This window comes from Gossypium arboreum, chromosome 10 (assembly GCF_025698485.1).
Source record: "Gossypium arboreum isolate Shixiya-1 chromosome 10, ASM2569848v2, whole genome shotgun sequence".
Taxonomy (NCBI): domain Eukaryota; kingdom Viridiplantae; phylum Streptophyta; class Magnoliopsida; order Malvales; family Malvaceae; genus Gossypium; species Gossypium arboreum.
The window spans coordinates 122510292-122533354 of record NC_069079.1 but is presented as its reverse complement, the minus strand read 5'-3'; the positions used below and the strand labels follow the sequence as shown (position 1 = coordinate 122533354).

Sequence of the window (23063 nt, the reverse complement as noted above, 5' to 3'; positions counted from 1 at the left end):
TTTTACTTTAACGAAATTATTAAAAATATGTGAATTTATAAAATCATTTAATAAAATATTAAAATTATCTTCCGATATTTTATTATATAAAATAAAAAATTTAACATTTTTAAATCAAAGTAATTAAAATTTAAAATTTAAAATAAATAATCTAAAAGTAGTTAATTCAAGGAATGGTGAATTAAAATTTCTTTTGATAATAACATATATTAGTTTATATTAGTTTGTTATAAAATAATGGGAAAATGTTTATTATTTTAAATTAATAAAATTATCTCACAAATGAAAATACAAAATTATTGAAGTAGAAAGTAAAACGAAGAAAGAGACAAAAAAGTAAAATGGAGAAAAAATAAGAGTAAGGGTGTAAAAGAAAAAAAGACCACCAATGAGATGTTGGAACATTTGACTGGAGCATAAAGCTCCAATAGAGAAACTGGTGTCCAGTGTGTTGAGTGATGTTCCAATAGTTTTGTTCTTTACAATCCAAATGGATTGGTACGGTGTGATTCAGCCAAAAAGTACTCCAAAGGCACTGAAATGAGATCAAACGGGCATCCAAAGGAAGCCATTGTAATTATTCATCTCATTATTCTTCCTATGGAAAGGGATAGTTTTTGCCAACAAAAATGACAAAATATAATGAAATAATTATTTCATTGTAAATTACGATATTTAAAAAAAAAAAAAACTACTAATTTCATCGGAAAAAATTTCGGAACTTTAGCATGCAAAATAGTTGCTAAGAAATTCCTATTTACGGAGTTGGGGTCTGCTCTAACCTGGTAAAGCAGCTTTACTGCAGGCTTAAGAGAGAAGATTCGGAACTATCTGCTAACTTACCGTTGTGATTACAGCAAAGCTCACTTACGTATGGAAAGATCGATGTGTATGTAAGCAACACAAGCCACGAAAAACATGAAGAATGCGGATGCCAACATCAGAGGCTCGGCAAGCATGAAGATTGGGTTGAAGGTGTAGTAAACCTGCCAAAGAGGAGGTAAATGAAAAGACACGAGGTTGAAGAACGTTACTCGTTCCGCTAAACACCACCGATGAAGAAATAACATACGACACAACCGATAAATCGTCTTAATGTGGGTTTGTCTACAGAACGAAGCCCAATATAGTGGCTAATATCACTAGGCTTGTTCACTAGGTTGGACCAAATTATTAAACCCCAAACAGTCCAAGAGCATGAATCATTTCCTAGTACATAAGCTTATAGTTTAATGTAGACAAACATATAGCGTCTTCATAGAATTACCTAGAAAGCATAAGCAAAGAAAAGATTTTGGCCGGAACAATTGTATTCATCAAAGCCGATCTCTGGAATCTTCAACTCTAGGGTTTGACTCTATATCTTAGATAAATTGGTATATTGTCTAAAATGTAAAACAAGTAAAAAATATCTATAAATGAAATTGCCAAGTTGCACGGTTAATTGTATGCCTCTTGTTATTCATATGCTGCAATAGTTGGCTTAACTAATAAGAGTATAACAGCCTCCACAAAAATAGTTTCATATGTATTTCAATCATCATGATTCGAAAGTGCCACTTAGTATGGTGTTCTATCCACCAATGCACAATACCTCAAGGAGATGAAATATTATGGACAATGATAAAATTGACACCATTGCAAAAACATATAAAGCTAGTAGAAAAGGTGATAAATTACCTGGAAATGAGAGTTATGCATGGGAACAAAATTTTTCTTTTCCAAGACCACCACAGTCCTTCCAATAACATCAAGAGAAGAATATTTAGCCTGCATGATTAAATTGGAGTGCATCTCGGTCAACACGGAATACAAGTCTCCTGCAACTATACGCATAAGTGCAAAGCCTTCATATTGCAAGACAACATTTCTTAACGTAGTACTCAAAGCTGCTCACAAATTTTGTCAAAAGAAAACATTGAGGTCATCGTCATTGTAGGCACAAAAATTTATATGCAGCACAAACTACCTTTGCAAGTGCACCAAATTATGAGAGACAGAAAGTGTTATATTCGGAATAACTACCTCAAGACGATGCTCCACAGGGAAGGGAACCACGGGGGAAGGGTCTGTTGACCCCTCGGGTAGCACAACCTGAAAAGTAACATATTAGTTCTGGTATGATAAGATATATGTTTAACATTATGGACAAAAGGACTAAAGCAACAACTATAAACAAGTAGATTTAAACAAGATGAATCCAAGATCATTCTACTAAACCCACTTTTATGGTTAACTTGTCAACCACCATCCCAATAAGGGGGCATCCAAAGGTAAAGTTAAGGTAACGCTTGTCATCAGATGACTCGAAAAGAAAATCTTGTAATGGTAGCCCATAACCAATAACAAAAGTTGCTTTCCAACCTCCAAATAAAGGATAACGTGGCTCAATTTCCAGCTCCGACTGTAAAAGCATAAATTTAGTCATAATACACAGACAAAAACAGTAGTGATGCCGAAAAAAGCATAAATAAAACCTTTCATATTACTCTGACCTTTGCCTCTACAGGAATGATGGCAATGGCCGCATTAAGATGTAAATGCATGATCATAAAACTGGAAACTACATTAGCAACAGAATAATCAAAACACCTTGCATTTAAAGCACAAAGTGCAATGGACCTTCTCCCATTCTAAATGTATGCTGTATTCTATGAAAAAAAAAATGTGGGAATGAATCAAAACCCATCTTTCCAAAACAAATGTTCCCAATTTATATCAAGAAGAAACTGAAACACCATCAAGGAGGATAAAAATGAAGGGATTTAGCCATCTAATTGGTCAGAACATCCAACGAACAGGAGTACAATGTATAAATTTCTAGGAATAACTCGTACATGAATTCAAAGTTTTCTAGGAGAGTAATTTGAGTGTTCAAAACAACTTTTTGCTGCAAGGGACAAGAGAAAATAGAAGAAAAACATATCTGAATACCTTCAAAGAATTTGTACGCAGATGTGAGGATGAGATGTTTCCTATTTCATCCCGGTAGTAGACAGAATGAACCCTAGCTGGTAATCTTGCCAGAAGGTATCTAAATGAAGATGCACCATTAGAAAATTGCCTTGATTGGTAATCAACCCTGCAAATAGTACACAGCAGAAAGTGAATGATCAAATCAACCTTAAAGAAGGTGCTTTTGTTCTTGATGAACTTTTAAGCTGAACCATAGGAGGCAGTAGCTACCCTACCTTGAAAAAACACCTTTGTGACGGGCACCTGCATGAACTAACGTGTAATGCCCTGTGACCTGAATGTTGCCCCAATGTGATATTTCGATTTCCTGAACAAGCTCTTCAACGACAGCAAATGGGCTATTATTCTCAAAGTGTACATGAATTGGAGAAATAGAGTATGGAGGACAGTCCTCATATGGCCCATACTTTATTTCAGTGCCGACACGCTTTGTAGGTTCCACCCTTATGAACGATTCGACCTTGGTACTTGGTGTCTTAATAAAAGTTGTTTGTTGCTTAATATGATACGGCGACAATATTAATGCAGTATCATGATAAAATACTAACTGAGATTCTGATTGGGCTATCTCTGCTGGAAAAGGCTCTAGGAAGTGCGTGAACACGTACAACACTTCCAGCGTTGTGCTTTCTCCTGAATTTAATGGATCAGCCAAATAAATAGTAAAATATTTAGCGTCAATAGGTGGTGCATCAGGCAGTTCAGTTGGTTTTACTTCAAGACGAACTGAAGTAGTCTTCTTCCGCTTTCCTTTAATTGCTAATGCATCAACCATTGCTAGATGGTCAACTTCAGTGGGGGTCAAAGCAAGAACAACTTCTGAAGCAGGTCTAGTACCAGTATTCTCGACCTAAAAGAGACTCATATGTTAACATAAACAATATTACATGCAAATATTAAAAATCTAGAGATTCGGTAATTCAGTTCTCCATATCATCATGCAAATATTTGAATGTTATGTTTGGGTAGATGAAATTGAGACCCCGTTTATAAACCTCATCCTCTATGTGTTAATATTCTTTTCCTTTCAATCTTTTTTTTTTTTGAGGAGATATTCTTTCAATCATTTAAACAATAATTCATATATGTCAATAAATATAAAGTCATTAGGAAATCAATAAATTGGCAGCATTAAAGAAAGAAATTACCTTCAAAGTCAAGTGAACATTAATAATGTGGGAGCTCAAGTCAATCTGCATCAACCAAAAACAATATCTTAAATAATCAAACAACTAAGAAGCAAAAACAACTGACAAAATCCACGTAAATCAGGTAAAAGGAAAGCTAAATTAAAGAAAAAATTAAAATCAAGCATCAATTTTACATTATTTTTACAACTGGATCAATTAAAACATAAATTCATATATATTCACACCCAAAATCATTTCCTTATCCCCCCACCCCACACACACACACACAAAAAGAATCTAGAATCGTAAATCATAATTTCAACAATTTCAAATAAAAAATAAAGATTAAAATAAAAGAAAGGGCTGTAATCAAGCATTAATGTTACTTTTTTTTTTTTGTGGGCAATAGGAGCATTTACAGTACAAATTCATATAGTCTCATTCAAAATCAATTCCTTAAGGAAAAAAAAAAGTTCATAAATTCGAAAATTTCGAATAAAAACTTAGGATAAGAAAAGAAAGAAAGAGCTGTATCAAGCATTAATGTCACAATATTATTACAATTGGATCAATTAAAATTCAATTTCATATATACTCTGACTCAAAATCTTTTGTTATCAAAAAGTAAAATTATATAATCTTAAATCATAGTTTCAACAATTCGAATAAAAAAATAAATATTGAAAAAGAAAGAACTGTAATCAAGCGTTAATCTTACGTTTCCTCCTTTTTTTTCAATTGGAGAAATTTAAATATAATTCTCATATACTCTAACTCAAAATCATTCCTTCTAAAGTGGATAAAATAATTTCGACAATGTCGAACAATTTAAGATCAAAAAAAAAAAAAAGCAGAAGAAGAAAAAGATACGGTGTTTACTCTACGCTCGGCGTTGGAGATTACAAATTGAAGTGGAGGAGAAGATCTGGAGACGAAGAATAAAAGAGCGAATAAAGTGAGAGCTAAGGTTACTCTAGCTCTGATCCAAGCCTCCATTGCTGTTGACGAGAGACTTGTAACACTGTCCTCGGCTTTAGGCTAAGATCGAAGGAGGACTTCAGTACAAAGACTCAAGAGTGAGAGAGAGAGGGACAGAGGTATTGTTCGTTGGGTCAGCTTTATGGGCTTCTTTTCATGGTTTGGGTTAACCTTTTTCTTTTCTTCTTGTTATTAGTAGGTAAAAAAACTCTCCACTCCCTCTTAATATAAAAATTGAGTAAATTAGTCCTTCTAAATTTTGTCAATTTCAAATGTGAGCAACTAAGAACAATTAATCACAATATTAATATCTTCCGTCAATTGAAAATAATTTTGATTGATATAATAAAAAATTAACTTTCAATTTTACATATTTGTCATTTTGGCCTTATTCTAAAAAAAAAACTCAACAAATCTTGCCTCAACATTTACATATTTACAAAATGTTGTGGGATAAATTTGTTAAAATAAGACCAATTTGACTGAATTTATAACATTTTAGGGTTAAATTTGTTAGTATACCAGTCAAGATCATATACAATTTATGAAAAACATTAATTTGTGATTAATTATCCTTAGTTTCTCACTTTTGAAATTGACAAGGATTGAATTACTCTAATTTTTTAGAGGGACCAAATTTCTCAATTACAAAATTGAGAGGGACTTGAGAGATCTTTTATCTTATTAGTCTTAAGGGCATATAAAATTTTGAAAATGACATAATTTAATTTAATGAATTTAGCAATTATCCTTTAGTTAAGACTAAATTTTAAATTTTGAAAGGTACAGAAATTAAAAATATCAATTTTAAAGTGAAAAACCAAATCTGTAACTTATGCATAGTAAAAGGACTAATAAAATTATTTGACCTAAGAATTTATATTGATTCAATATTAATTTAATTGATATGATGCGTTTTGGTGTAAATTTAGACATTTAATATTCTATTAATGTGAATAATTTGTTAAGGACTACCGAGATTTAAATATAATTTAAAAATATGTTAAAATTAAATGGTAAAAAATCTGTTAGGTCTCTCTTAATTAGAATATTGATCAAATTAGTCCCTCTAGAAAAACCGCAATAAACTAATCCTTATCAATTTCAAAAGTGCACAACTAATGACAATTAATCATGGCGTTAATGTTTTAGTCAATTTTACATAAATTTGATTGGTATAATAACAAATTTAGCTCTCATAATTTACACATTCTATCAATTTTTTCATAATTTTACAAATTTAGGCCATAATTTTTTTGTCAATGTGTAAATACCGAGACTAAATTTGTTGAACTTTTTAGAATCAAGACCAAATTAACAAAATATGTAAACTTCGACAGCTAAATTTGTTATTATACTAATAAAAACTATGCACAATTGACGAAAGACATTAACACGGTAGTTAATTGTCCTTAATTGCTCACTTTCAAAATTTACAAGATTAAATTGCTCCAATTTTTTTATAGGGACTAATTTGCTCAATTCCGAAATCTAAAGATGTCTTTTTACCAATTAAAATTAAAGTTTATGAGCCGAGGTACTAACCCTGCTGACTTGGCTTGTATGTAATGGGCCTTAAAATGCAAGTCTTTTAAATTTTTTTCGATTTGACTTGAATTAAAATTAAATAATTAAAATATTTATATTTTAATTAATTATTAAAATAAATAACAATGGAAATAATTTTACCATCTTTTGCAATAAATATCATTTTTAAATCTTGTGGTGTTTGGAAATAATTTTATTTTTATCGGTTGATTTTTATCTTCTTCATTTTATTAATTATTTTCAATTCAATATTCAATATAGTAATTTGTTAATGATATATAAATATTAGTTATAAATCTTAAAATTATACATGGATTTCAATTTAATGTGTAATTTGATATATAAATTTTAATTTGGTGTAATTATATGCATTAAATTATGATTATGGCTTAAATGTATATATGAAATTTTAATTTTGATTTAATTATACACATTCAAATATATAAATATATTAATTTATTTTATATTTGACAAATATAATTTTTCTGTATGCAATATATAAATAAAAATAATATTATATTAATAATTGTGTTAATAATGTGTAAGAATTAAATTAACTCAAAATTTTATATATAAATTATACAAAATTAAAATTTATGTATATATAATTTTGATATTTATCTGTAAAGATTTTTTCTTTTTTGTCAAATTTCACGTAAGTTGCAACAAGGAACTGCCTGGATATTCCTTCCCCTTAAGACTCGGGACTTCCCTTATTTCCCATTTTCTTTTAATTTTTCTTCCTTTTTATGAATATTATTTACTATTTTTTTAAAAAGAATTTATTGTTTAGTGTAACGTAGAAATCATTTCTATTTTCATTTCACTTTGTTTCTTTCAGTTTTTTTTTTTTTAAATTTAAGGTGACAGTGTAAACGTTTGGATTCAAGTGAAAAAAAAATGGCAAGCATGACCATGAAGTTGGGATCGAAATCAGAAGTCTTTCACCGTGACGGCCAAACCTGGTAATTTCTTCCATTTTTCTGTAGTTTCATTCTTGCTTGGTTAACTGTTTCGATTTTTTTTTTCTAAATTTCCTAAAAAATATGGGTTTAACTGTTTGTTTCTTGAGTTACAAGTAACTTTCTATTTTACTTGTTATTATCATTTTTAAGTTAGAATTTTGGGTTTTTGATGGTTAGGTGTTTCTAATTCCCAATGAAAAAAAAAAAGAGATTGAAATGTGCTTAGATGGATATTTTGGTTTTATTGTTAATATGCAGAATTTTGTTTGATACCTATTTGTATTCTGTGCTGATAATTAGGATTTAGGGTTCATGGATTTATGGTTTTCTTTTTAATATATGAAGAGTGAAATAAGAGTGTGAAATCAGTAAATGCGATATGGGTTCAATTCTGGTTTACCCGTATGTGTCTGTGTTTGAATTTTTCTTGAATACTGGCATTAGTTCCATGATTGAATTGGCAGCTTGTTTCTCCATTATTTTTGCCCTTTTTCGCGTTTCGTATTACAATATGATCCTGAATTTCGTCTTTCAGGTTGTGCTCGACAGGTCTTCCGAGCGATCTTGTTGTCGAAGTAGGAGAAATGGCCTTCCATCTTCACAAGGTGCTTACCTTGGTTCATATCGTTGTAGAAGAATGCTTCCTACTTTCATTCATTAAAGATATTGTCAATGGAATGCCTTATTCCTTTACTAATCAGATTGTCTTTTCCCTTTTCTTGATTTTCGCCTTGTTAAGCAGTTTCCTTTGCTGTCAAGAAGCCAAGTAATTGAGAATCGAATTAACGATTATTCCAGTGAGGATGACGAAAAGTGTGTCCTGCAATTTCATGACTTACCTGGTGGAGCCAAGACCTTTTTGCTTGTAGCCAAATTCTGCTATGGCATCAGATTAGAGCTCACTGCGCTGAATATAGTAGGTATTCGTTGTGCTGCCGAGTATCTTCAAATGACTAAAGATCGCGGGGATGGAAATCTTATAATGCTAAGCGAAAGTTTTCTGAACGAAATGTTTGGTCATTGGACGGACACGATCAAAGCTCTTGAAACCTGCAAAGAGTTTCTACCGTATTCAGAAGAGCTTCATATTTTTTCGCGATGCATTGATTCCTTGGCAATGAAAGCTTGTGCTGATACGAATTTGTTTAGTTGGCCTCTGCCGGAAAACGGCATCGCACAATGTCCTGAAGGCAATCATGTCTTATGGAATGGAATATGTTCGACAGCCAAACCACAACCATTGAGTGAGGATTGGTGGTATGAAGATGCGTCCTTGCTTAGATTATCGTCGTATAAAAGGTTGATTCTAGCTGTCGAATCAAGAGGCATGAAGCCAGAGAGGATTGCCGGTTCCGTTGTCCACTACGCTAAGAGGCATCTTTCGTTGTTGTGTAGGCAATCAAGCTTTCAGGGCCGAAACCATGCAGCCCCTAGATCACTTGTGTCTCACCCATCCGATGCAGATCAAAGGAATCTCCTTGAAGAAATAGTGGCATTGGTACCCACTCAAAAGGGTGCCACCCCAACAAATTTCTTGTTGAGGCTTCTCCGAACATCAATGGTTTTACAGGCGAGGCCATCGTGTCAAGACAAGCTAGAGAAACAGATTGGGGCTCAGCTGGATCAAGCTGCTTTGGAAGATCTTCTGATACCGAATATCGGGTACTCCATGGAAACCCTTTACGACATTGACTGTGTTCAGCGGATTCTTGATCATTTTGCTCGCGTAGATAACGAGCCGCTCGACCCTTCGAATTATATCATTGATGAGGGGCAGCTTATGGGAGGTTCCCATCCATTGACCCCAATGACAATGGTGGCTACCTTGGTGGATGGATACCTGGCTGAAGTGGCACCTGATGTTAATTTGAAGTTGCCAAAGTTTCAGTCACTTGCTGCTGTTATTCCCGATTATGCCAGACCATTAAACGACGGAATTTATCGTGCAATCGACATATACCTTAAGGTAAGAATCTTCCTAGTTCTTGGTTCATCACCAAATTTGATCATTCGTTTCGAATCACTGGATTGAAAAACTATGATTATGCATTCATTCCTATTAATAATTTCAATATTTCATATCCTTATCAGCACAGCTACTCACACCCGAATCCATGGAAGAAATGCCTGCAAAATAATCTTTGTATTGCCATTACATTTCGTCTTAGCTTCACCGTTTATTACTTTTCATCCAGGCACATCCATGGCTGACAGATTCCGAGAGGGAACAAATATGCAGCCTTATGAACTGCCAGAAGCTCACATTGGAAGCCAGTACTCACGCAACCCAGAACGAGAGGCTACCACTCCGAGTCATTGTCCAAGTCCTATTTTTTGAACAACTTCGGCTTCGCACATCCATTGCCGGTTGGTTATTTGTCACGGACAACCTCGAAAACTCACAAAATCCAAATGGGAATCTCGATAACGCTGGAAACAACACACGTGTTGGAGCTGTTCGAGACCATTTGGTGGAGGCTGATGACATAATGGAGCGGGTTTCGGTACTTGAGAAAGAATGCTCGGGCATGAAGGAAGAACTTGAAAAGTTGGTGAAAGCAAAGCGTGGTTGGAACCTTTTCTTGAAAAAATTGGGGTTTCGATCGAAGTCTAAGTCCATTGATCCGAAAACGGTAAAAAGCTGCCTTCTGATTCAAAAAAATCAAAGCCCCTAGCAAAAGCTCAGAGGAAACCTCAACAATGGTGAGTCTGGATTACAGGTTCTTAAAAAAAACTAACAAAGGCAAGTCCTTTGTTGCTTTAGGCAGTATTTGTACATAGTCAAAAGTTCATTAGGCTTTAAATTATAGAAATTAATCTCTTTATTTTTAATGAAGTACATGTTTTTGACACTCTGTCTTTAACATTTTCTCAAATACGGATTTAGAAATGAATCTCTAAACTTTGTACTTCATTAAATTTCTTGTTGAAAATTTTTTTAGTGCCTTGAATTTTTTTTTTTTGCTCAGAAAAAATTACATTGTTTAATTTCATAGGAGTAAAGAACTTTATTTCGACTTTAACTTTTATCCCTAAACAGCATTAGATTACAGTAAAAAAATATTTCCAGCCAATAAAGTAGAAAAAATTAAAAAAAAAAAAAAACAAAACAAAAATCTACTGTTGGAATTTAGTGATAAAATTTATTTATCTTAAATTCATTAATTATGAAAGCAACCCACAATTTTTAATTTTAACAAGTCAGGAGCATCAAGAATTAAAAATTCAAATTATTTATCAGTTTTTCAAAATTTTGGATAAATCTGAATTTTCTTTAATTCCTAACCTTTTTTATATTGATTCTATTATGCTAAAATTTTACGATTTTATGATTTTAGCAATTTTTCGAGCTTTTAGGTTTCATTCTTGGTCTTAAGATTTCTTTTATTTTGCAGTTTTTCACAATAGTTTCTTTATTTTTTTAAAGCAAAACTAAGAATCAAACAAGAATTCAAATACAAACTTTTAGTTCTTAATGTTCCCGATGTGCTAAAATTATAAAATTTTGTGAAATGCCTATACAATTAATGAATCTAAGATCTAAAAATTTTGGAAACTAAATTTCAACCATAAAATATTTTCTTAATTATTTATCAAGTTTTTGAAAATTTCAAATTTTTTCAATTTTGTGGTTAAATATTATTTTTCCACTATAATTTAGGGACTCAAAAATATAAGGTTAAAATTTTAAGTAAAACGAGATTGTTTAAAATGCGTTTCAAAGTTAAAAATATATCTTTCTATGGGTCAAAAAATATTTCGATCAAAAAATATATGTATGTTCTAAAAATTGACAATTTTAGTAAATTTAATTTAATAAATTTCATCCCATCCATGCATATATCATAAAGATACAAAAATATCTGAAACCTATGTTACCGGAGCTAAAGATATAACCTTATGACTGTTGGATACATGTATTTCATTGAAGAGTTATTCTCATACTTATTCGGATATACATTTGACACAAGTGTCGAACACAAATGTTGGATATGATTGCAGGTACTCGTAGTAACATACGTGTAGTTTGGCTTCTATTTGCTGCTCCATGTTATTTTGCCCTAAAAACTTCCAATATTACCTTGGCTTTGGTTGTGACCATAGTGATTGAAGAAGCCCTTGTGTTGATGGACTACTCAATAAAAATGCCTGAGATTGAGTTAGCATTTCAACCATTGATGGCGTTTGATATGCCTGAACCAAGCTTGAACCATCGGTGGAGTCGCCTCTCGTGGTGGCTCTTTGCCATGAGTGCGAGCTCAGTCCCGAAAGAATATATGCTCTCCCAGATACCTCGTATACATGCCTACTTACCATTCTTTCTTCCATCTCCTTGAGCTCCGCATCCAATGCAACCCAAAGTCGGTCCCGAGATTTGGCGGAAACAGTCTCGGACAATACCCTTTGGCAATTTTCGAGGATTGAAACAGCACCGGCAAGATCTCCTTGCTCGGCTGCGGTTCTTGCCTCCACCATTGCATCTGCTGCTCGGAACCTATTGCGTTGCCTATCTACTTCGATTGACACTTCTTCTTGCCCGGCTATTTTAGGTCTTTGAATCCGGACGACACCACCCTCCGTAGATGTCATTTCTTTCGTTAAAGGATCCCTATAAACACATTTGACCTTTAGTAATGATGTTTCACATTGAGAGGACTCAGCTGGTACTTTAACCGATACCAAGAAACCCCTCTCTTCGTCGGCATAGAGATCCCCAACATCGATCAATCCGGTTTTTCCATCAGCTGAAACATGGCTTCGATAACTTCCAGCTTTAAGTGAACTGAGGCAGAGATTCGGATTCATGCACTTTACACACACTTGTAGCTCTTGAACCACAACGCTTAAAAGACCTCCGATGCATTGTGCAAGTGCATCTTGGATCATAGTTTCAGTTTCTATAAAAGAAAACGTCCCTCCAGAGATCTCCGAAATCGAATGCATCAATGAAGCATCATGATCTGTACCAAAACCGAAAGTGTGGACTGGAATCTGAAATTCTCTGTTGTCACCACTGCGTATAGAAATGGGAACGAGCGACCCATAGTTGGGGTAAGACGAGTTCGGACGCACGCCATTGACGGTATCCTGCCCATCAGACAAAAGTATAATGCTGGAAACTGGATTCTTTTCAGTCCGATCTTCCATTACCTTGGCACCTTTTCTTAGACCTTCTGCAATGTTGGTACCACCATTTGCAATCACAGAATTAACAGCTCGAAGTGCCTGCTGCTGCCCTATGTCAGACATCCGACGGAGTGGAAAGAGGCGGCGAGCATTTGAGGAGAAGGCAATGACCGAGAGTCTATCATTGCAACCGAGGTTTTGTATGAGAAATCCCATTGCTCGTTTTAGTAACGCAAGCTTAGTACCGGACATGCTACCACTAATATCAAGCAGCGTTACAAGGTCAACTGGAGCACGAGGACTTCGAGATTGCAACAAGTTAACCTGACCTCCACTCAGACTAGGATTTCGAATTGCAGCCATGACAGCAGCCTTAAGATGAACAAGAATTGTGAAATCATCATAAGAATGGGACCTCGGTGCGGTTGAAACCTCTGGATACGTTTCGATCTTTATTGTTGTATCAGACGTGTTATCCAAGGTATTGTTACTTTCAGCAATCACAGGTAGATGATCCAAGGATTCATCATCGTTGAAAACACCTGGCTCGGGACCTCGAATGTGCCATTGATTTAAATTACGTTGAGGTACAAGCAACCGGTGGGCTACATCCATCAAAGCATCGTTTCGTGACCATCCTCCAGGATCCAAACCGGGGCTCCGGATCGGGATTTCTTTCCATTTCGATCGACAAACCGGACAGACTTGATTGTCATGCGAAGCAACGCAATGGAAGTGGAACGAATGTGAGCACTCTGCAGTGAATATAGCATGTCCATCTCCTTGTTTCATCTTCGTCAAACATATCGAACATGTTTGCTGAAACAAAATACACAACAAACATTTAAGGTATTATTTTTCGTGTCCTAAATTATATACGCGTAATATTTATACTCGAATCTATGTAAGACATGTCACAACATCAGGCTCATAAAAAAAAGGTTATTTTTTTTCTTTCTCAATATTTTTTTAGTCATCTTTAACCATGCAATAGAAAATAGTCCTGAAAGGAACTTTTTGTATTAACCCCACAAGCCCAAAGGAAAAATCCAAAGTTCAACAACTTTGGTCAATACACCCTACTTAATCATATGTTAAAATAAGAATAAAATATGATTAGACACACAATACAACCTTAATAATTGAATTAAGGCTATCTTAGTCAAAATGTAGGATGTATATGTACTTTCAAAACTATGAAAATTATTTTAAAAAAATTGAATATACTAAATATATTCATAAAAAAACAACATTTTCCCTCAATAAAAATCCAAGTTCCAACATAACAAGAAATTTTCAGCATCAATAGTTAATATCAAAAGCTAAACAAAAAATATCAAACGGAACATATGCAAGAAAAAAAAATGCAAAACGCAATCAAACTACAACTTTTTCTCACTAACCAAACAGGAAAAAGAAACAATCCAAAGGGGAAAAAAAACTAGAAGAAAGAGTTGAACCAAACCTTAGATGATTTGCTTGAACTTTTAGACAAACTTTTAGGCAACCTTAAACAATGAGAAGAAGGCAAAGGAGTTGTTGTCCTACAACGAACCATATTTTCCCAGTTTGAAGGAGGTAACAAAGCAGCATCAGATAATCTTTCACTAGAAGGAAGTGGATGATAATCACCATCATCATCACCATCTGTAGTTCTTGGTAAATAAGCACAAAGATTCAAGCCTAAACTCAACTTAACTCTCCTCCATTTACTACCCATTTTTTTTTTACCCAAAAAACACAACAAAAAAAAACCCCCGAGTTAAAAAAAATGGTTCTTCAAGTTGATTCAAATGTCAAAGCTGCTACCTTTCACAGAGCATGGAAAAGAAAGGACAAAAAAGAAAATGGGTCCATAATAGAAGTGAAACTGGAACGAAAAACCAAGAGAAATATTATATAAAGAGAAGAGAGAGATGGGTTTAATGGAGGTTTTTGTTATTGTTTTAATATTACATATACATATATATAAGAGTGATAAAGCTGTAGTCTTTTTTTTTTTTTTTAAGGATTTTGTCAAAGGGACTAAGTCAGAGTGAGGAGTAATGGTTTGTTTCTAACGAGAAGAAGAATAATAATGGTGGTGGTGTTGGCCGCCATTACAGGATTTATTGGAGATTTGAGAATTGTTTGACCTTTTTGTTGTTGTCTGGATATGGTAAAAGGAAGACCCCGTTAGTAGAAGCACGTTTTGGTTGAATTCTTATAGTGAAAAAAGCAAATATTTTTGCTGCTTTAAAGAGATAATTCAATCCTACGTACTATTTTGATAAGTTTTTTTTTACATATAAATTATACAGTTTGTTGCTAAATTTTAAAAAAATTATTTTAAATATCGAAAGAAATTTGCATTTTATTTAAAGAATAAAACGGCTTTACAAGTAAAAACTCATTTTTTTCTTATAAAAATCTAAATAATTGGATGTAAAACCCTAAGTTTTCAAAGAATATTAAAAATAATAATTGAATTTTATCTATAAAACATAAATTTTCCTATAAATCTCAAATTTTAATTAGTTGTTAATTAAAATGAACGTAGAATTATATTAAAAAACGATAAGTAATCAAAATAAAATAATTTTTAACGGTAATACTTAAAATATAAACGCTTTTGATTAACAACCCTTTAAGTAACCGTAAGTATAAATACGAAGTATTACCGTATTAACTTTTTATAATCATTTTCTCCATAATAATACACCATTTGCTGGTTTAAGAATGGAGATGTGTTATAGAAACCCCAAAAACTCTTAAAGTTTTCCAATTAAAAATACTCTACTTCTAAACCATTTATAAGTAATTATTTAGCATTTTATTTAAGTATCTAACTTGTAAATTTCATCATTAATTTGTTGATTTTCTCAATCTTTTTAGCATCTAAATATAAGGGAATGGAAAAAAAAAAGCATTGGTAGCATCTATTTGTATTATCAAATTTCAGATTTGACACTGTCCTATCTTTTAGTGGCAAACAATCAAACTTTTCTCTGTCAAATGGCTGACAAACATTGCAGACCTTTCTATGTACCAATGTTTGGTTGCCAAATATTGCATTTTCCTTTTTTATATTAATTACGTAAATATAATATAAAATATATTAAAATTATGTAAAATATTACATCATGACTAAGTGAAATGATAAGAAACATTGTATTTTTTAAAAAATTTACGTTCAAATCTTAAATATGATATTATTAAAATAAACATTCATAAACCCAACATGAACATAAACAGTAGAAAAAATATTAAAAAAATGCTGCTTTAATGTACCAAATCACAAAGTCCCTTTTGCTTTGGCGAATGGAAAATCACATCACATCCAACATTTTTAGAACAATTGGCTCCTGCTCCAATCGCATCAATTTCTTCCTTTTCTTTCATTATTTAAATATTTCTTTCTTTCTCCATTTATTTTATTATTACATGCATCATATATTTTTTCATTTTAATTTCGATTAAATCATTATTTATATTAATATTGATATTTGAATTTTTATTTTGTCTAAATTAATTTTTAAACTTAATAATTATTTGATAAAAATAAAATTTAAATCTCAATACAGAAATAAATGCTAAATTAAGTATTTTTTTATAAATTTATTTATTTTAATACTTAGAAATGATTTTGTTTTCTGGTAAACTTGATTGCTATTGTTACTTCCAAAATGGGAATGAATATATTCATTGAAATTTATGCAACTTACGTGGCAACCACATGCTTTGATAAATTCTCAAAAATATTCATGTGTAAGAAAGTTAGCTTCTAGATTGTTGACTTGACTACCATTAAAGTCTTTATTATATAAATAAAAGAATTGTTCAAAACCTTGATCTCAAATTCGGAAAATTTCCTCCATAAGTAGTGTATCATCCTCCAAAGGAAATCACAAATAATTTTTTGAAGTAAATATTACTTATTGTCAATGAAGACAAAATTGAGAGTTCTAAGTCCCATGCTATATTTAAATCATGTGGGAAGTTTTCAGTCCAAAACCTTATCATTTATGCCCATTATTTTGATTTAAATTTAAATATGTTTTGGTTATTGATTCTGGTTGTAATTATTTAAATATATTAATTATAATTGAGCTTATACTTTATAATAATTGTATTTGTAAGTTTAAAAAAATAGGGTAAATTACATTAGTAGATATTTAACTATAAAAAGTTACAAAATAGTTACTTAACTATTCAATTTTCTTTTTTTTTGTCATTCAATCATCTTAGATTTTTGGGCATTTCTATTTTTACTTTAACCAGTTGGTGACAAAAAAAGATGAAATTGAATAATTGAGTAGTTATTTTGTAACTTTTCATAGTTGGATCATAAAAAAAAATTATAATTGAGTGACCTTTACTTTAATTTACCCAAAAAGTTATTATTGCGTCTACTATTCCCATTGGAATTGACAGATTGGGATTTAAGATTCATTTTGCAATTACACAACTTGATTTTGAAGTCAAGTTGGATTGACCCGAAAACCCAATTTTACTATTCAAAGTAACAATAAAATTATTTTAAAATATTTTATATTAATTTTATTATACATTTAAATAAACTTTTAGTTATTTAAATTACAAAATATGTTATTCGGATCTAAGCTAATTAGATATCTATAATTCATTTTGAATACGATTATTTTCTTTTTAAAAGAAATATATAAAATCGTTTATGAGTCAAAATAAGTTATGGTTTATTTATAATTTATTATATTATGAATTTTAATTAAAAATATCATAAATAAAACACAATTAAATTATAATTTAGTTGATATTAATATTATTGTCAAGATAGAAAAATATGAGTTCGTATTGAAATGCATTAATCATTAATTGTTATATTTAAGAGTTGAGGTAATATTATAAGTAATTATAAAAATAAAATTATGCATGACATGTTAAATTCGATGGTGATAAGAGAATATTGGGAAGAAAAAAAAAGGTGATTACTAAGCATATTTCACATAAATTGGACCGTTAAAAGCATAGGTTATCAACAGAAGTCATTATATGAGTTGAAGTTAGGTCCAATCCAAGCTTTATTTTTTCGAATAGCATAAAACCATATAATAGAAGAATATGGGCACTAAAATTAATTAAGAGTGGAATATTGTTGTTAGAAATTTAATGAGAAAATTCTTTGTGTTGGAAGAATTTCTCTATTTTTTCTTCATAGGGAATCTAGAATAATAAGAGCTGCAATTGCATTCTTATCATGGAACTATATTTATTTGAAATATTTTTTAATAATACAAGTTGATTTGGAGACTCGAAAATATTTTTAATATATTTTAAATAATAAATTGAAAATTTTAAGATTGAATTAAACTTTATTAAATTTAAGTAAATAAATATTTCTTATTCCAATGAATACTTCAAAAATCAATAATAGATGCATACAGAAAAGTAAGCTATAGATAGAAATATTAATCTCAAAATTGAATTTAAAATAAAATATTTATTTAAAATATGAGTCAAGTTTGAGTTTTAATATTTAAAGTTCCAACTTAATTCACCCAAATTCATTTTCAAGTTTCTAACATGCTACCTTTTTTGGGGATAAATTATACCGAGATTACTAAACTATTAGTAAATTTACCTTTTGCTCACTGAACTTCAAAAAGTTATAAAATGGTCACCAAATTATTCAACAGTTACTGGGTTGTTAGGTTTTATTTTTTAAAGTTTGCGAATGAGCTTCAAGCAACGATTCAATAACCGGTACAACGGATCAATATCCATCGACAAGAAAAAAAACATATCTTAGATCCAAGTCAATCTAACAATTAATCTCGGAGATCAGAGAAGAAACCTATTTGAATTCAGGTTTGTAGATTTGTGACGTTCAAAACTGTTTCATAAAAAAGAAAATTAAATTATAAAAGAGAAGGGGAAAAAGAGATTTTAATTGGTGCAAACAGTGCAAATGGAGAAAGCCATACAATAATAATTTTAATAGCCTAATAACTTTCGAATAGTTTACTAACATTTTTAACTTTCATATAGAAATTAAACATACTAAATATAACGCAATTATTAAATATGTTTAATTTGGTTATAGTTCATTTATAAAATTGAGTAATTAGGTGAACTTAGAACCCATATTTTCAACCTACCGAACTTGAGTAATTGTATATAATATTAATATTATGTATGAAATCGATTTAAATTTAATTTAATGAAACGTGAATACCTCTAATTTCATGTATTTAGATTAATGAATTATTGAAATAAGAATAAAGAAGGTGGGTTGCAATGAGTAGAGATCCATTAACAAAAGTATACTTCGATAAAAGGTAACTTTGTGGAGGGTATAAGATTCCCTTTCCTTTTACCATCCTCTAAACTTTCTAGGCCAAGTCAACTACAAAAGCTAAAACCTCGCCTTTTTTCCCCACTAAACGACAATAATAATAATAATATATAAATGAAATTTGGTTAAAATATATCATAAGTTTTTGTACTCTTTTTAAATTTATAATTTAGTCCTTATACTTTTATTTCTAAGAACTCAGTCTTTCTATTTTTAAATTTTCAAATTTAAAACTACTTGTTAACACTGTTAAAATTATTTTGTAAAATTTAGGTTTATTATAATACTACTTTTTAGTTACATAACTATCAAATAAAATTTTTACTTTAGAATGTCACACCAACATTTAATGAATTTTTTTTTATGGTGTTAACAATTAGACCTAAATTTTGAAATTTGGAAAGTAAAAAACTAAATTAATGAAAATAAAAGTATAAGGACTAATGTAACACCCCAAACTCGGCCTAGACGTTATGGCCGAATCTTGCTATGTCACATGAAGAGGAATTTGAAAACGAATTTGTCAAGTTAAATCGTTTCCATTTATTAGCTTTTATTTATCTTCCATCAATTCCAAAACTATTTTCTTGTTAATTTGATCCGTTTAAACCTCTTCTGTAGCGGAAGATATTAAAACTGTGATATTTGAGGAAAATCGTTCGCTTTTAGGAAAAACGTTGTGTTTAATAAAAAACCGAGTTTCATTGCGGTTCAAAAGTTCGTGAAAATAGTTAAAATCCCAAAACAAAGGTAGACAGACCAAAAGTCCCATATTACATCAAAAATACCTAGAAGCAAATAGGAATTAAAACCATAAGAGAAATTAAATTCGTTCAATAGACTTGTAGTCACCATTGAATCCTCCGCCGCACCGATCCGTCTAAGTCTGGGGATTACCTGTACAAATTAAACAGAAGGGGTGAGTTTACGTAAGCTTAATGTGTAATCCCCACAGAAGACATGCATACAATCAAACATCATCATCAACAATGCGATGGGCCTAAGCCCATTTCGATTTCCAAGATTCGGGCCCTAGCCCATTTCGGTTTCAGTATTAGATATGCATTAGGGCCTAAGTCCATCACAGTAATAGTACCAGGTATACATTAATCAGTAATAGAGTCCTACCCAACAAGCCTCTACACACCATTTCTGTCTATCGTGAGGTTTAAAACACCCACCCATCCCTGCACTCCAAGTTGTACCAAATGCGGTACATAATCAATAAATTGCAGCTGAGTTTCCAGATAATAGGCTTAAGAGCCTTTCAGTACACTTCCTCCAGATATCAACACCCCAACCCAATGCAATGCAACATACAGTAGATGACATGCTAATAAATAAATATCAGTTATACATACAGTTCTGTACTCATTCATATAATCATCATGCTCAGTACATACATCATACGTATAGTTCACGCATTTAAAGGTCTAAGTAGTGCTTACCAACCCTACAGTAGGTTCACAGTCGACTTGGAAGACCCGTGCAACCTTAGAACACATTCCAGTTAAATGGGCTCACACGCCTATATGGCATGTCCGTGTTGTAACGACCCAAATTTCAGTGATATCGGAATAGTGATTTGAGATTACTAAATCTGACATGTGAGTTTATATGTTAGTAAGTAAAGGTTAGGTGTGGTTTTATAATTTTTTTTTTAGTGAAATTATGAATTAAAGAAAATTTGTATATTAAAAGAGATAAAAATGAGGTATCGAGACCTCGAATTTATAAACCGAGCCATAAATATTTCTAAAAATATTTATGGAGTGTTAATAAGTTATTATTAAAGTTTCAGTTAAGAAATTTTAACATTTCGGTTATTAATTGAATAAAAAGGACTGAATTGAATAAAGTACAAAATTATAGAATATGATTAAATAGCTTAAGATATTATCAAAGAAGGAGTTAAAAGGTAAATAAACCCAAATTTATGGGTTGCCAGCATGAAAGTGCAGGAAAAATAAAAATCAAGTGTGAACAAGGGGCAAAATTGGAAATAGGGTAAAAATTTAATTGTAATATATGATATATTTGGTAAATCTAGAGTTTTCTTCATTTTTTCTTCATCCTCTCCAGAAAAAACACCATTGAAGGGTTATTTTAAGCTGGTCTCTCATATTTTTACTATATGTAAGCCCAATTCTTGATTATTTCTTGTAATTTTTGTATTTTTGAGACTTTTACAACTAGGTCCACTTGTTTAATTCACTAGTTTTTTATTTCATGGGTAATTTTTAAAGTTTCCATGAATAAGTCCTGAAATTTTATGATGATTTATCATGGAATTGAGGTTTTAATTTTATTATATGATGATTTTATGAAGAGATTTTTATAGAAATCAATTTTTAGGATCTAAAGTTGTTGGAATTAGGGTTTTGTGATGAAATTTTGAGTGTTAAAGGCTTAGACGTAGTTTATAATGTCTTTATAAAGTGTTATTTGAGAGGAATTAGCTCAATAGATGAATAAATTGAGTAGGGACTAAATTGTAAAATTTGAAAAGTTTGGGGTAATAGTGTAATTTCAAAAATTTAAGGGCATAAATTGTGAAATAGAATAGAATTGAAATAGATGCTAATGAAGGAATGATTTTATAATTATAGATCAAGAAAACGAAGTGAATCGTAGAAAGGAAAAATTGCAAGAATAGTCCATGAATTTCTACGACTTTTGCAAATTAGCCTAGGTAAGTTCATATGGCAAAGTTCAATGTTTTATTATGAAAATATTATGATTGCTAAGGTACCTTATTGTAGATGAATACTATCAAATTGTATTAATTACTAAATAATGTTTAACTAAAAGTACAAATTAGTTGGAACAATGGTTTTGAGTGCTTTCGTTTTATGAGCATGATGAATTGACGGAAAATATGTGATATGTGCTTCCATATAAGAATATGTGCTTCCATATAAGACCATAGCTGGGCTATGACATCGGTGCAATATGATACGTGTTCCCGTATAAGACCATAGCTGGGCTATGGCATCGGTGTGATGTGATAATGTGTTCCATATAAGACCATATCTGGGATATGGCATCGGTATGATATGTGATTCGTATAAGACCATGGCGGCGCTATGGCTTCAGTGTGTGTTATGTGATTATGTGCAATTCCATGGTTTACCATGACAATGTGATAATGAAGTACTCAATTCGATTATTGTTCCCTAATTTGACAATAGAAGTAAATGAGAAACGGGCCCAAAGGAATTAAATATTTTGAATAGTAACATGGAAATTATTCAAATGAGCTTATTAATGAAATTGTGATTTACAGGATGAATTAGTTAAACTAAAAGATATATGATTGTGTACAATGTTCAGTAAGATTTATATTTTATACCTATGAGCTTACTAAGTTTCTATAAGTTTACTTGTGTATATTATTTATTTTGTAGATTGACTTATATACATACGGAGGATCGGATCTACATCAAGGATCACACTATCCAGATTTATTCACGTAGATTTTGTTAAACAACTTTTTTATTTATATGGCATGTATAAGGGTTGATTTGATAAAGTAATTGTAAGAATGATTAAGTATGCAAAGTAAGTTGAATGTGATGTTTTGTGTTTGAAAATGAAATATACATGTTTTGGCTTGAAATAATTGATTGGTTGGACTCTATTAGTGTATAATTGTGTTTAAGTGCAGGAAATAGATGAAAGGGTGAGAAAAGTGGCCTAAAACGGCCTATTTTCCATATGGTTAGACACACAGACGTGTGTCTAGGCCGTGTGTGACACACGGTAAGCCCACGGGCGTGTGATATGACCGTGTGTCCACTGCATCCTTAAATGTGAAGTCAGGATAGTATACGGGAAAAAGACACGGCCGTGTGTCTTGGTCGTATGAAGGACACGGGTTTCAAGCATGGTCGTGTGTCAAAATTGGGTGAAAATGGCTTAAAATGGTTAAAAATCAGTTTACCACACAGCCCAGCCACATGGACATGTGCCCAGGCCGTGTGCCCCTCTAATACTTAAGAAATTACAAGCTAGAATTCCACACGG

General features: G+C 31.6%; 3 protein-coding genes across 4 annotated transcripts; 1 reads left to right on the top strand and 2 right to left on the bottom strand.

Moving 5' to 3' along the window:
• Positions 1-541: 541 nt before the first annotated feature.
• LOC108487041 (dolichyl-diphosphooligosaccharide--protein glycosyltransferase subunit 1B-like) lies at positions 542-5269 on the bottom strand. Of its 2 annotated transcripts, XM_017791256.2 has the most exons (8): positions 4986-5269; positions 4125-4169; positions 3192-3826; positions 2935-3082; positions 2225-2404; positions 2026-2094; positions 1681-1770; positions 542-986 (listed from the first exon to the last, which is right to left on the bottom strand). In XM_017791256.2, exons 1-8 carry the CDS (start codon positions 5100-5102, stop codon positions 864-866), a joined length of 1407 nt encoding a protein of 468 aa, XP_017646745.1. In that variant the 5' UTR covers positions 5103-5269; the 3' UTR covers positions 542-863. The 2 variants fall into 2 exon arrangements, with proteins under 2 accessions (XP_017646745.1, XP_052876669.1); XM_053020709.1 differs by lacking the exons at positions 542-986; positions 1681-1770 and adding an exon at positions 1773-1889.
• Positions 5270-7305: 2036 nt separating this feature from the next.
• Positions 7306-10442, top strand: LOC108488836 (BTB/POZ domain-containing protein At5g03250). Its single transcript, XM_017793118.2, has 4 exons — positions 7306-7597; positions 8133-8202; positions 8340-9563; positions 9793-10442. The coding sequence occupies exons 1-4, from the start codon at positions 7533-7535 to the stop codon at positions 10270-10272; spliced, it is 1839 nt and encodes a 612-aa protein (XP_017648607.1). The 5' UTR covers positions 7306-7532; the 3' UTR covers positions 10273-10442.
• Positions 10443-11394: 952 nt separating this feature from the next.
• On the bottom strand, positions 11395-14915 carry LOC108489012 (E3 ubiquitin-protein ligase WAV3-like). The gene is made up of 2 exons (XM_017793252.2): positions 14190-14915; positions 11395-13543 (listed from the first exon to the last, which is right to left on the bottom strand). Exons 1-2 carry the CDS (start codon positions 14442-14444, stop codon positions 11675-11677), a joined length of 2124 nt encoding a protein of 707 aa, XP_017648741.1. The 5' UTR covers positions 14445-14915; the 3' UTR covers positions 11395-11674.
• Positions 14916-23063: the final 8148 nt, after the last annotated feature.